This window comes from Rhinopithecus roxellana, chromosome 10, assembly GCF_007565055.1.
Source record: "Rhinopithecus roxellana isolate Shanxi Qingling chromosome 10, ASM756505v1, whole genome shotgun sequence".
Classification (NCBI taxonomy): domain Eukaryota; kingdom Metazoa; phylum Chordata; class Mammalia; order Primates; family Cercopithecidae; genus Rhinopithecus; species Rhinopithecus roxellana.
The window spans coordinates 74,123,446-74,138,846 of record NC_044558.1 but is presented as its reverse complement, the minus strand read 5'-3'; the positions used below and the strand labels follow the sequence as shown (position 1 = coordinate 74,138,846).

The 15,401-nt window shown below is 34.3% G+C and overlaps 1 protein-coding gene across 3 annotated transcripts in view; it reads left to right on the top strand.

Moving 5' to 3' along the window:
- LRRK2 (leucine rich repeat kinase 2) overlaps window positions 1-15,401 on the top strand; it is a 151,873-nt gene that overhangs the window by 18,816 nt on the left and 117,656 nt on the right. For all 3 annotated transcript variants that reach the window (XR_004059522.1, XM_010366111.2, XM_030938579.1), the window contains exons 8-13: window positions 5,245-5,364; window positions 6,646-6,788; window positions 6,878-6,957; window positions 8,314-8,420; window positions 12,108-12,237; window positions 14,655-14,779. Coding sequence is in view for 2 of the 3 variants with exons in the window: in XM_010366111.2 (XP_010364413.2) it covers window positions 5,245-5,364; window positions 6,646-6,788; window positions 6,878-6,957; window positions 8,314-8,420; window positions 12,108-12,237; window positions 14,655-14,779 (705 nt within the window). In the remaining variant the exon portion in view is untranslated. The remainder of the gene's footprint in view (window positions 1-5,244; window positions 5,365-6,645; window positions 6,789-6,877; window positions 6,958-8,313; window positions 8,421-12,107; window positions 12,238-14,654; window positions 14,780-15,401) is intronic.

Here is a 15,401-nt window from a genome sequence, read left to right as displayed (position 1 = left end):
ATTATCTTAATCTTATTTTTGTAGAGATAGTTCTATAGATGAGTTTTTTATTGTTGAGGCTATATTTAAAATATAATTATGTAAGAATTGATATATACAAGAAATATGCATAACATATACAATGTAAAGCATAATGCAAAGAACTCACCATTCAACTTAAATATTGTATATTCCCAATGGGGAAGCTACCCTGGGCTGTTTCTTGCCCTTGCTTTCTCTATAGAGGTTAACACTATCCAGAATTTTGTGTTTACAAATCTTTTGCTTTATAAATATGATTTACTACATTTTCATGTTTCTTTAAGTAAAATTGTTAACACTTGCCTGCTTTTGCTTCATCACAATGTAATTATATTATATGTTGTCTTCTGCAATTTTCAAATACCAATGCTATGATTATAAGAATCAGAAATATTTTTGCATGTGGTTGCTAGTAGTAGTCTATTATTTGGAAATACCACAATTTATTTTTCCATTTTTCTATCAATGGACATTTGGGTTCTTTCTTGTTTTATGCTACTACTATCTGTGTTGTTAGGAAAATATAAATAAGGGTTAATATTTTAAAAAATATTTACTTGCCATTGGTAAGTCCTTCTTTGTGAAATACACAATCTGTCATTTATCAATATTTTTCATAGGATAGTCTGTCTTTTTAAAACTGATTCATAGCTTCTGGATAATAATATTTTGATGGTAGGTTATATGTATTTAAAATACCTTCCCTTGACTTGTAGCACGTCTTTTCACCATCTTTATGGTGGCTTTTGTGATATAGTTAAGTTTAATAATCAGTTCCTTTGTGATTTACTCTTTTTATGTATCTTGTTTAAGAAATCTTTCCTTTCCCGAGATAATAAATATATTGTATATTTTATTCCAAATCTTTCTCATTTATTAAACTGTTGCAGTTTGTTTTTGTAAAGAACCCGATTCCCCCTCTTTTTTGCAGTGTGGAGAGCTAGTTACCATCATAGCACAATTTATTAGAGGTTCACCTGTTTCCCAGTTGTGTGGTACACCGACTATATGTATTTATGTTTCTGTCCTTGTTGTTCTGTTGCATTAATCTGATTTGTCTGAATCAATATAACACTATTTAAATTAATAGTTCTGTAAGTCCTGATATCTGAAAAGCTAGTAGGTCAAGTCACTACACATTCTTTTTTAGGCACAGCTTGCCTTTTTTTGGGGGGGCCTTTACTATTCCATACATATTTTAGAATTAACTTGTCCAGTTCCTTGGAAAAGATTTTGACTGGAATTGCACAAAGTATGTGATCATTTTAAGAAGAACTGACATCTTTACATTATAATTTCTTCTATACATGTCTTGCACATCTTAGTTATTGCTACATATCTTATTTTTATTATTATTGTAAATGGTATTTCTTTTTAAATCGTATTTTTGAACTGTGTTTTCATAAAGAAATGCAAATGATTTTTTTTGTATATTGAGCTAACCTACCTTTCTAAACTCTTCTGTTAATTCTGACAATTTGTTTCCAAATGCTCTTAAGTTTTCTATATAGCAATTATATAATTTGTAAATAATGAGTCTGAGTTCTTCCTTTCTGCTTCTTATATTCTTTATTTCATTTCCTTGTCTTTTTACATGACCCAGAATTATTAATACAGTGTTGAATAGAATCAGTGATAGTAGACATCCTTGTCTTGCTTTTTCCTGATTTTAAACAGAATATTTTTAATGTTCTCCCATCCAAAATAATGCATCTTACAAGGTTCTACATTTTTTAAATAAATTTTAAGAAATTTTATTTTATTTCTTCTTTGCTTTTATTTTTACAATGTGGGCTTTAAAAAACCACAGGTGAATATTTAATTTTATCAAATATACTTAAAATGTAGTAAGTCTTTTTTTTTTCTTTTCGTTTTGTTAATATGAAGAAATACATCTACAGGTTTTCTAATACTAAGCTACTTTGCACTTCCTGATAAATTTAACTTGGTCATTTATTAGATTTTTAAAAACACTTCTAAAAAAATCTTCTCTGTTTATTTTTGCATATACCAGGTGAGTTTTGGCAGCCTCTTGTTTTTTTCTTTTTTACCCTTTCTTTTTTTAAAAAAAAATCCTTCTATTTCTTTAATGATTAATACATGGCTATTTTGTGTTTTGTATCTGATAACTATATGCAAAGTTCTGGGGAGTCTAAGCCAACTGCTTCTAGGCTGACTGCCCATCAGTCGCAGAGCCTTGTTTTCTTGTATGCTTGTGAGTTTCTCTCTGATTGAGTTTAATCTTTGAACAACCTGAGGACTTAAATTAAAGATGCTCTTTCAGAGGTGTTTGCCAGAAGTCAGAGTCCAGGACTGACCTGGGAGCAGTTTAGGATCTTAAGATCTAGGCTTAATATGGTAGACTCTGGTTGAATTACCTTACCTTGCAGAGAGTCTGAAACTGGATTGTTGAATGCAGCGCCGGAATTCACGCTTTCCCTCGAGACTACTCTGGCGTTCAACTCACAGCTCTTGTTTCAGCTTCTTTTTGAACTCCCTGTGCCCCTCAACACACACCTTGGCAACTTCCTTGATATTTTTGTGAGGACAACAATGCGTGTAAAAGGGAGTGGTTGGTGACTAATAAGGAATGATCGCTAACTGTTGGAAATTGATTCTGATGATATTTTCCCAAAAGGATAACCAGGAATATTTTGTGCAAAATTAGGATTATTATAATAGGCATTTAGTTTTTCATCATTACAAATTTTTGGGAAAATCATTAATCATTTGAAAAAACTAATTGACACATCTCCATTGTAGCAACTCGTATTTTCGCTTCTAGTATCATGATTATATCCCCTGTATAATTTGGAAATTGATTTTAGCATTAGGAAAGTTCCTAGTTTCAGTTAAAATGAATTTTTTGTAAGTTGAATTCTATTTTAAATGCACAATTTTAGTTTGTTATTTCTTTCCTTGATAAGCATTTATTGAATGTTGTTATATGACTAAAACTGTAAGATGATCATATTTAAATATTTTCACATTTCTTTCATAGTTTCCAAAGTGTATATATATACTTATATATTTGATATGTATGAATCTACTTATGTACTGTATATATAAATATAATAACATTGTATATAAATGTGTATAAATTATATACACAAATATAAATACTGTGCATATATATATATACACAGTATATATTTATATTTGTGTATATAAATGTGTGTATATATATATACACACACACGCACACACACACACACACAGTGTTTTTTGATCCATGCAACAATCTTGGGAGATGGGATATTGTTATTATTTTTACATTTACAGATGAGGTCCTGTGGTTCACCAATCTTTGTGTTTTATTCAAGATTATGTAAGCATTAAGGGGTGAAATCAGGCTGAGAACCCAGATTTCTTCATCCCTAAACAAAGTATTTCTTCTAAAATGTGGTAGCCATTTACTAGTTTATCTCTATCAGGTTACCCTTTATTCATTATTTTTCGTGAGAAGGTTGTAGTTGTACAAACTGGCTGATATCTGACAATGTTTTAATGTAATTCAAAGTTGATTTCTTAAATCCAGGTGTTAGAGTAGCACACTACTGTACAATTCTCTGTTTCATGTTTTACACAGTCAAGTTACAACTTGCACATGTTACATTAAAATGTGAGTTCGCCTTCATTTCTTGAAATGAGCCAGAGGAAGAAGTGATTTTGTTTTTGTGATTAGGGAAATGCTACTTGACTGCCAAATTGGTCTAAAAGAGCACATTAAAGGTGCTTGATTTTATACTGTTAAAATTAAATAAACCATGGCAACTGTCATGTCATATGCAACTTTTGTATTATTCTGTAAGATTTTTTGAAAATAAAAAGAGATCAAACTGATCTTCAGGTAAAGATGCTTTTTTCTCTTGTTTATCTCTTAGTGAATGATTATTAGTTCCATTTAATGGGTAGAGAATTTATTGTTACTGTTATTGTTTCAAAAGTAGCTGAATAAAATGCTTAACTTTTTCTTCATAGTTAAAATTAAAACCTCAAGTAAGTAAATATTTAACGTTTTGCCAAATTATGTAATCTAATTATGGGCTTAATGCATTTAAGGACTCTGTACAGTTTGCTATGTATTTTCACACAAGTTGTCCGAACATAGGTCCAGTCTTCCTGCCGTTTTCTGAGTCACACAGTGAGTCAATGACAGAACAGCTGTAGGCAGTGGTGTGGGTATAATAGGGGGGGACCACCCAAGTTTAGACAAGCTGGTAAAAGTAGAAGAAAATCTTTTTGAGAACACTAGTGATCTTTAAGGGCTGTGGAGAATGTTTGCTTGGTGAGTGAATGTGGAAGAGGCAACAGCATGGGAAGGTGTTGGTAAAGGAACTCCATAGTTGCTTAAACTGCCTTTTGATTGTGAGGCCGTTGATGAATATTTGGGCTTTAGGTTTTTTATGATACAGGATCTTTTCCATTTCTGGCTTTGTATCTCAGAGATCACTTAGTTACGCTTATAGATGAATAGGAGTTTTAATTCTTTGTTTTAGAAAAAAGCTTGGCGACTGTTAGTGAGTTACAAATAAGCCAAATGGAAAAAGGTACATATTTCTGGAATATCATATAAAGGTACATATTTCTGGAATATCGTATCATAAGGATTTAGACTCTTGGGTGTCATATTAATTCTCAGAAGAATGGGTATAAAAAGATATGGGACTTCTCCCCAGGGTGGGTTAGAGGTGGTGAAATGTCTCATTTATTTTAGTTTTTATTTTTTTTTCTGACGTCATCATAGACAAGATCAAATAATGGTAAGCATGCCAATGAATTTTCTGAACACTATTCCTTTAAGTGAAAGAAGAGGGTTTCAACAAAACTATTTAATATTGGATCTTCTAAAAGACAGATTTAAGAGTTTCATCTTTAAAAGTCAGAAAAATTAAGTTATTTTATACAATGAATATTGCCGTGCCATGTGTAACAGACATGACATGAGAGGGAATCAGAGAACATGCAGTTAATACAACCCAAACTAGTATCATTATTTTTGCTCAGTCACTTCCATTGTCTAAGTAAGATAAATAAATGACAGCATAAAATAAAATTTCAAAACTTTACTCAATCGTATTAAGCTATTTTAATTACAGTAAATGTTTTAATGCCATTAAATATTCATCACCATTCAAAATTATTGATGTAAATAGTGTTATATGTTAAAGGTAATTTAACTTCCATTGATGAGAATTCAGCTAATGTTCACTTAACTTTTAGGTAATTTTTTTAATATCCTGGTATTAAACGAAGTCCATGAATTTGTGGTGAAAGCTGTTCAGCGGTACCCAGAGAACGCAGCATTACAGATCTCAGCGCTCAGCTGTTTGGCCCTCCTCAGTAAGTAACTTCACTAAAAAGGAGATTCTTCCAGAGGCATTTGACATCCAGTGTGAACAATGTAACAAGAGAATCATATGTACAGATGGAAGTTCTGTCCTGTGTAGTTCATTTTCTAGTAGAGGATACTTTCAAGGAAACTAACAGTTGTGACAAGTATACACATCTCCATGTAGAGTTTTGCTTTACATCATTCTTGATTTAGCTTTGTCATTAAGCAGCTAATCTTTTTTTAAAGAATTTTTACTTGTGGCTGGGCATGGTGGCTCACGCTTGTAATCTCAGCACTTTGGGAGGCCAAGGTGGGTAGATCACAAGGTCAGGAGTTCGAGACCAGCCTGGCCAACATGGTGAAACCTCGTCTCTACTAAAAATATAAAAATTAGCCAGGCATGGTGGCAGGCGCCTGTAATCCCAGCTACTCGGGAGGCTGAGGCAGGAGAACCGCTTGAAACCAGAGGGTAGAGGTTGCAGTGAGCCGAGATCATGCCACTGCACTCCAGCCTGGGCAACAAGAATGAAACTCAGTCTCAAAAAAAAAAAAAAAAAAAATTTGTATTTTAAATTCTGGTGTACACACGCAGGATGTGCAAGTTTTTTACATAGGTAAACGTGTGCCTTGGTGGTTTGCTATACCTATTAACTCATCACCTAGGTATTAAGCCCAGCATGCATTAGCTATTTTTCCTAATGCTCTCCCTCCCGCAGTTGCATCCTCCAATGGGCTCCAGTATATACTGTTCCTCTCCCTGTGTTCATGTGTTCTCATTGTTCAGCTCCCACTTATAAGTGAGAACATGCAGAGTTTGGTTTTCTCTTCATGTGTTAGTTTATTTGAGGATAATGGTTTCCAGCTCCATCCGTGTCCCTGCAAAGGACATGATATCATTGCTTTCTATGGCTGCATAGTATTCCAGGGTGTATATGTACCACATTTTCTTTATCCAGTCTATGATTGATGGGCATTTGGGTTGATTCCATGTCTTTGCTATTGTGAATAGTGCTGTGATGAACTAATCTTTTCAAATAATCCTTCTCTAGTCTATTAGGTTTTTTTTTTTTTTTTGGTACTCTCTTCCTCATTTTCTTATTTATCTGTATAGGATGGTAGTATTATGAGGTGTGTAATATATCAAAAATTATCTTTATAATTGACCAAGGCTTCTACTAAAGCACACCTCATTCTGTTGGTAATATTTCAAAATATTGAATTAGAGTTGGTCAAACTGTTAAGTAAATCGTATATATAATGTTTTTATTTATTTTTTAATTTTTTTCAAGCTGAGACCATTTTCTTAAATCAAGATTTAGAGGAAAAGAATGAGAATCAAGAGAATGATGATGAGGGGGAAGAAGTTAAATTGTTTTGGCTGGAAGCCTGTTACAAAGCATTAACGTGGCATAGAAAGAACAAGCATGTGCAGGTTGGACTCTCATAAATATTAGAGTTACTCAAAATTATGTTTCTAATCATTTATATTTTGACAGATTTCTTTTTTCTCCCCTAATCCAGGAGGCTGCATGCTGGGCACTAAATAATCTCCTTATGTACCAAAACAGTTTACATGAGAAGATTGGAGATGAAGATGGCCAGTCAGTAGTTTTGATTTTATATGATAGAAAATTTCAGTTATATTTTAAATCAATACCTACAAAATAACCATAACTTTTATTGTTAGAAATATTTTTGATATAGCCTTTTAGTTTTAGATGTTGCTGCCAAATAGTAGTATGTATGTAGCATTTTGATCTCATTACCTCCAGGAGTTAGAAAAGGTAGCATGTTTGAGAGTTATTATTGAGAGATTTGGAATCAAGAGTCATTTGGTAATTCACAAATCATGGAGAAAGAATCTTTCTGTTTCCTGGCTGATCGTTTTAAAATGCCATATTAATTCATCTTGGGTGATAGAAATTGCAGAGCCATCTGTGATCTTTTCTTCTGTGGTGACTAGCAAGCAGGTTGTCAATATCAGGAATTAGATTTGGTTAGAGAGCTTCCTATGATGAGTTCCCATCTGATGTGACAGAGTTGACCTATCTTCTTTTGAGAGGGTTATTTGAAGCTGTCATCTCCAGATAACTCTTTCACTAGGAGTGCCATTCAAACATCATAAGACTGGCACTCTCTCCCAAAGATACAAACTGTAGCAAGGAGTTTTGTGCATATCAGGTTTGTTTCATATCCGTGAGCCTTTGTGTTTTATGGCAACTGATTATGCTTGTGCTATTTGCAATGGATATCCTCTGGGTTTTAAATTGTGAATGGCTTATTTTGGAAACAAATAGTAGTATTTTACATCTGAAATCTTGACAGTCTATTTGTTTAATTATCTATTGCTGATAAGAAGGGAATTAATAACACAGATGCTACTTAATTAAACATTTTCATTTTGACAAGAAACAGTAGTTCTTTTGAAAACTAGGCTAAATTGGCATCTTAATAATCTCATGTTGAGCAAGGCTTTTGGAGATTAGGGTAAGGGAGATTCATGTTGCAGTTTATAAATTTTAGTTCATAGGATACCTGTTTCTCAATATCCGTAAGAGAACTTTAAAATAAATATATTATTAAAACAAAGAAAATAAATTTATGTTGTACATCTTTAAAACCTGTCTTGCTTCTTGACAGTTTTTATTGTTCTTTTCTTTTTACCATTATCTTCTTTTCCTTACTTTACGTTTTTCCTCAGCATCTCTTTACATATCTGCTAAGCTTCTTTATTTCTCTCTGCTGCTTATTGGTTTTTGAAAAAGCATAAAAATACTAATTTTTTAGTATTTAATTAATTTGAGTCTTAAAAATGAACTATAATTAACTCTTGTAAGGGGAGGTGGCATAAAATATTGTTTACATGCTCTTAATTGTTGTTAGAGATATTTGATGATGGTAAGCGAGAATAGTTATTTAAAAGATTACTACTAACATTTTCGTTGAATTTTTGAAAGTTTCCCAGCTCATAGGGAAGTGATGCTCTCCATGCTGATGCATTCTTCATCAAAGGAAGTTTTCCAGGCATCTGCTAATGCATTGTCAACTCTCTTAGAACAAAATGGTAAGCAGTGTGCCATATTTTCAAATAAAGGGAAACACATTTTTGTGGTAGTTTTAATTATAAAAGCTATATATTGTGAGAAACTTACATAATTTATAAAGCTATATATTGTGAAAGATATCTCTGTGTGTAGAGATATATTGACATGTGGATTATGAACATATAGGTAAAAGGATGAAGAATAAAATAAACATTTGTTGTATATTTTTGTGGACTTCTATGTGTAAACTCACACATGACAAATACAAAATTTTACGTATTTTGTAGAAATATTATACTCTTTTATAACCAAATTTTATTTTCTTTATGTTGATACATGAGTATTCTCACATTATCATTTTTTATTTTTAATTTTTAAAATTAATTTTTGTTTTTAGATATGGTCTCACTCTGTCACCTAGACTGGAGTGCAGTGGCATGATCATGGCTCACTACAACCTCAAACTTTTGGACTCAGGTGATCCTCCCACTTCAGCCTCCTGAGTAGCTGGGACTACAGGTGTGCACTGCCATGCCTGGCTAATTTTTTGCAGAGATGGTGTTTTGCCATGTTGCCCAGGCTGGTCTCAAATTCCTGGGCTCAAGCAATCGATCTGCCTTGGCCTCCCAAGTGCTGGGATTACAGGCATGAGCGATTGTGCCCAGCCCAAATTATCATTTTTAAAAGCTATGTAGTTTTTCAGTGCATGCCTGTATTCTATTTTATGAACCAATTTCTTATTGATGAAGTTTTAGTTTGTGTCTAGTGGGATATTTCTGAAACCCATAATACATACCAATGATCACTTTCCTCCTCTGTTTTCCTTTATACATGGTTCCTATTATTTTCTTGGGAAAATTTCATAGAAATGCAACTGGGCAGAAAGCTATTCACCATTTTAAAATCTGGTAAAATTGTCTATTATAAATTTTCACACTATACTTTTTTAAAAAATGTTTCTTTACATATAATTCTTATAAGTCTTACAGCTCTGTATAATTAAGAAGAGAAAATGGCTTGTATACCTTCAGAAAGACGTGAGTTTTAAGCTTATTGTTCAGGCTGCTCAAATTTCTTCCCCCATAAACAGGAATACTGCCAGAAATCCTTAGGTGAAAACTCATCATAAAGGCATTGGGACTTGGCAGCTTTTGTAGGAGATTTTTATAGGGTGAAAATTAGAGAAAAACACTGAAAGTCAGAGACAGAGACCAGTGTAAGCACCAGCTTTTAATAGAGAACCTGGGTAAGGTGGAAAAAAAATAAAGCAACCACCTCATGCATGTTTCTTTGTATTATTATTGAAGCTAAATAAAGAGGACAATCATTTCTTCTTCCTCTTCCTTCTTTTTCATCTCACCTCTCTGATGGCACTTTAATAAAACGCTTGGAGTGGCAAGGGCACTGACAGACAGACAGGGGCTGCTCTCAAGGATAATGAGTCCGAGTAAAAGGGGAAGGAGAGGAAATCGCTGTTCTCGAATCTCTCATATTCTACTGTGCAGTTAAAGAGGGCTGGACAGGGATTTCACTCCCAAAAATGAGGAGTGGACTTTGTGGATTCTGTTGAGGCATCTTAGAGTGGAGGTAGACTTTTACTATGTACAGACAACATTGCATTGGTGACATCATTCATAACCACCTGGAAATCTCCTTTGATATGCAAATTAAACAACCAAAACTTCGTGAAATTTCGACTGCTTCCTATTATGATGTCTGAGGACTGGTTACATTCAGAGTCCACCCTGATGTCTTCGTTCAGTTCTCTGCTCTTTCTAGTTCCCTACTTCTTTGTTCCTGACCACCTGTCAGGTAAAATGTCCTCAGATCCTTTTGTATTGTCTTTGGAGTTCTGCCTTAATAAAGCATGAAGAACTTGAGTAGCTCATTCATCACCTTTCTTGGGCAATTTCTCATTGAAAGACACTTGAGAACCTTTGGGTGTACAGAGCTGGGCATGGCTTTTTTAGAAAAATGGCTACACTGGCAGGCAGAAGAACTGGGTCCTTGGAACCATGGAGGTCCCAAGGTTGCACACATCTTGTGTGACATTTTCCATTCAATTAATTAACTAATATTCATTGAGCTCCCGAGTGTCTAGTGTCTGTAGGCACTTGGGATACATTCATTAAGTAAAAATCCCAGGCTCATGGAATTTAAACTGTAGTGGGGAAGATAATAAGACTAACTAAAAAATGTAATATTTGAGGCAGTTAAGAATAAAAAATGAAGCAAGGAAGGAGAATATGATATGTTAGAAATCAGAGGAGATGAAGTTGTGAATAGGCAGCCAGGAAAGAAGGTGTCTATTGAGTAGTACCTGCAGGGTGTTGCATATTGTTTTTTGCCTCTTAAAGCAGTTAATTTCCTGTTAAAATGGAGTGGATGAGATCAAGAGTATTATGTAGATAGCTGGTAGATGCGATAGCATGTAAAATGTTCTGTAAAGTCTAACGTGACTTTATGATGAAATTTCTTCTCCTAGGTTTATTGCTTGCAATTTTCAAGTCACACATGGGGTTACTGTCTAGGATAGTGATTCTTAAAGTGTGGTTCCTGGACCAGCAGCATTTGCTGGGGAAACTTGATAAACAATGTAAATTCAAGGGCCCCATACAGACTTTCTGAATCATAAACCCTGGAGTTGAGACCCAGCAATCCATGTTTTAATAAGCTCTCCAGATGATTCTGATGCACGCTAAAGTTTGAGAACCACTGATCTAGTGTCATTTTTGTCTTTTAAAGCGTTGTCTTGGCTAGAAGCTAGCCACTTTGGGAAAGGTTGTTACAACTTCTGATGTGATCGAGCAAAGTAACCAACTGTTTATTGTATATTAACGTGTGATACTCTGAATGTGTTTAAAAGATACGAGTTTTTCAGGTTCTGGCAGTATTTTAGAATGTGTATGTGATTTCTATTTGTTTCCATGTGTTGTCCTATCTTCTTGAGATAGACTACTTATTTTAAAAGCAATACTTAAGTTAAAACTTTTTATGTTTCTTTTTCTGCCACTTTCAAAGTGTTGAATCACAGTGTGTAATGTTGGAATTGATATTTTTATAGAGGCTTCAAGACAATTGATGTTTATGTGGAAACTTGAAGACAATAGATTTATGTTTAGTGAAGGAAGTTTATTGCAAAGAGGAAAATTGGCCTGTTGTGATGGCTCTTGTCTGTAATCCCAGCACTTTGGGAGGCCAAGGCAGGAGGATTGCCTGAGCTCAGGAGTTCAAGACCAGGCTGGGCAACATAGTGAGATCCCCTCTCAACAAAATATTAACAAAAATTAGCCAGGCATGGTGGCACACTTGTAGTTCCTGCAACTTGGAAGCTGAGACAGGAGGATCACTTGAGGCCAGGAAGTTAAGGCTGCAGTAAGCTATGATCTTGCTGCTGCACCCCAGCCTCCGCAACAGCGAGATATGCTGTTACAAAAAGCAACAACAACGAAAAAAGAAGAAAATTATTGCTTAATCATTATTGCTGGAATATAGTTACTTTCCACAAATAAATGAAATACCAGTTGTAAAGCATATCTCTATGTTTCCTAGAGTTTGGCATTACTTTGTGAAAATAACCGTAATTACTTATATTCTATGTAAATGCTTTCCATTCCTTTGTATATGATGGACTATATTCTAAATCTTATGGTAAAATTATGAAAATGTGCTTTCATATCCATAAGTGACACTTTAAAAAATCTCAGTTAATTTCAGAAAAATCCTGTTATCAAAAGGAATATACCTGAATGTTTTGGAGTTAATGCAGAAGCATATACATTCTCCTGAAGTGGCTGAAAGTGGCTGTAAAATGCTAAATCATCTTTTTGAAGGAAGGTAATATAGATTCATTAACTTGTACAGAATATATCATATTGGGCCAGGTAGAATATCAATATTTCAAGCGTATTTCTAACAATGAAAAGAAAAAGAAAAACGTAAGACACTTGAAAATTGAAGCATTTTGCAATGTAATCTCGTGTCACTAGTACCATAGACTGACTTTATCTGACCACTGAAAGGAATGGCAAGATTGTGGAAACATGTTGGAAGTTTGCTTTTGAACCTGATGCTTGATGTTGACTATATTTTGAAAAGTGGTAATTGTATAGCATATAGCATACAGCAGTTTTTCTAATATTGTGTGTGTGAAAGTTATAAAAGATAAAATCAGGATATAGCTTCTAATTGTTGTTCTTTCACAATGAATATATTATTCCTTCATTTGAATGAACTTTGGCTTCTCTTCCTGCTCTCAATCTTTAGTTAGGGAAAATTTTAACTACATCTAGTCCAAGTGCAGCGATGTTAAGATTATACAGCTGCTGGTTAGTGGCACAACAGAGACCAGGTCCTTTGATCTATGTGTGGATGGTGGTGGGACAGAGGGGGATGAGGTGGGGGCAAGGGGTGGTAGGTGTGGGCAGAACTTGTGGCTTAAAAAAAAAAAACCTGTTTAAAAGACTAAAAATGAATAATATGCAGAAGGTACCTACTGTAGAATAGGCTCAGTGCCTTTTTGCATTTTGTTAAGCCAAAAAATATGATGTAAATTTGGCATTGTCTGAGTAAATTTCAAACAAAAAGAGGCTATATAGAAAACTCTCATGTGTAGACAAAATAATTGGCACAGAAGTTGCAGTAAAAACTAATTTGGTTCCTGGCTTTGCCACTAATTTGAGCCAACTGTTTCATTTCTAAAACTTCACCTTCCTCATTGGTAAAGAATGATAATAACAACCTTGAAAGTTGTAAGCTTAGAATGTAAGGATTAAATAAATTAATTTTTACAAAGGGATTAGGATAATGCCTGCTACATTTTAAGCACTCAACAAATTATATCTATTGTTATACTGTTATTAAGTGTGAATAGATGAAGTGCATATAGCATGAAATGTAACATAACTGCAGACTTGTAAGAAGTAGGGTTACACTGTTTTTATCATCAGTCTAGCTAATCTATGTTTATGTATCTCTTTAAGCTGTATTTCTCTTATTTAAATGTTGTTTTTGAACACTGAGATGAAAAGTTTATCTTAAATGTTGATTTTAATGGTGCCGGAAGTGTGCAAACCTTTATAAATGAGGCACAAACACAGTGGAATAAACTCCAGTCTAGGATTCTGTAGATTCTGGGCAAGCCATTTAATGTTTCTGGCTGCATGCTCTTAAGTAAAATGTGTGCAGTTGCAGTCCTGGAGATTCCACATTGGCTCTGGCAATGTGTCTGCCCCTAGAGAACTCACGTTAGTTGAGAGACTGATATGTAAACAGGTTATTATAATACAGTCTTAGAATGCAGTGACAGTAGTGTGTAAAATACACAATGGTAAGAGTAGAGTGGGCCCAGCTGAGGTTACCTAAGGAGGGGAGGCTCCAACAGAAGGATGTGTTTAAACTGGGACTTTAAGTTGGCAAAGAAGGAGTATATCTCAGTGTCCACAGAACCGTGCAAAGTGAGAACATGGTTCTGATATGCACAAGTTTCAGTTAGCAAGTAAAGCAAGGATTGACTGTATTAAAGTTCATAGTACCTACCGCATTCTAGTCAAGTGACATTTGCTCATATGTAAAAGAAAGAATAGCTTAAATACCCTAGAGAAAACAAGACTGTAAAACAAAAATAATTAAGGATACTATATAAGAAGTCCAGTGATGTTAATCTGGAAGAGGAAGGTTCATGTGCTGTAAAGAGGCCTTATCTTGGGGTCAGACAAGTTTGGGTATCAGCCTTGTCTCTGTCACTTTCTAGTGACAAAACCTGAGTTTTTTTTTTTTTTTTTGAGACGGAGTCTTGCTCTGTCGCCCGGGCTGGAGTGCAGTGGCCAGATCTCAGCTCACTGCAAGCTCCGCCTCCCGGGTTTACGCCATTCTCCTGCCTCAGCCTCCCGAGTAGCTGGGACTACAAAAACCTGAGTATTTAACCTCTATCTGCCTAAGTTCTTCATGTAGAAAATGGGGATAATAACACCTGCCTGCTGGGATTGTTGTCATTGACCCATCCTAGGTCAGAAGGATGTTGTTAGTTTTATGAAATGAAATAATTCCCAGGTTACTATGAATTCTATCTTATGAGTTCAAAGTTTAGACAATTAAAATTATGTATGCTTATACTACTGATTTCAAATGCATTTTCATATATTCTTTCCTGATAAAATATATTGGTTCTGTCCTCCTGTACTTACTTCAATTTGGTGTTTATACCACTGAATCAGATCGGTCTTCCAATGAACATGCCAATTTTATATCCCCAGCAACACTTCCCTGGATACAATGGCAGCAGTGGTCCCCAAAATAATAACAGTTATGAAAAGTCATGAGACATCATTACCAGTACAGCTGGAGGCACTTCGAGCTATTTTACATTTTATAGTGCCAGGTAAGTTACATAGTTGATTGTGGGAACAGATAACAATTTAAAGGGATTTTTGACTTTTCATGAAATAGCAATTTTCTAGGCAAATATTAAAAGACTAGTTTCTGTTGACTAAATGTAAATCTTTCTGTTACACCAAAAACAAAAATAGGGGTTAAATATGATGTAGAATTGGCATTTAGATTAATTTTTATAAAAAATATAAAATTCAGTAATTTATTTATTTTAAATAACTACAATGTAAGATGCGGAGATTTTATTTTTAAGGAGGGTGTTCATCTCTGATAATTGTTTTCTATTTTTGTTGCCGTGATCTGAGTTCAAACTTTTTTTCACTTGTTTGAATTGTACTATTAGCTAATTTTCATAACTATTCTCTTCCTTCATTTCCATCCTTTTCTTACTCTGTGATTGAATTAATCTTTCTCCAATGTGGCGTGTACTCATTTACCTCAATGGCTTCCACCCTCCGCCCACCTTTAATTCCTACTTACATCTGTTATCACCTTATTTGTTCTCAAAAGCCCCTTTAAAATACCCATGTCTCTATTCATTCAGCACATTTATTAAGTGCTTCTTATGGTCTAAGCACTGTGGTGCTGTTAAGCTTTGAAAGATGAATTGG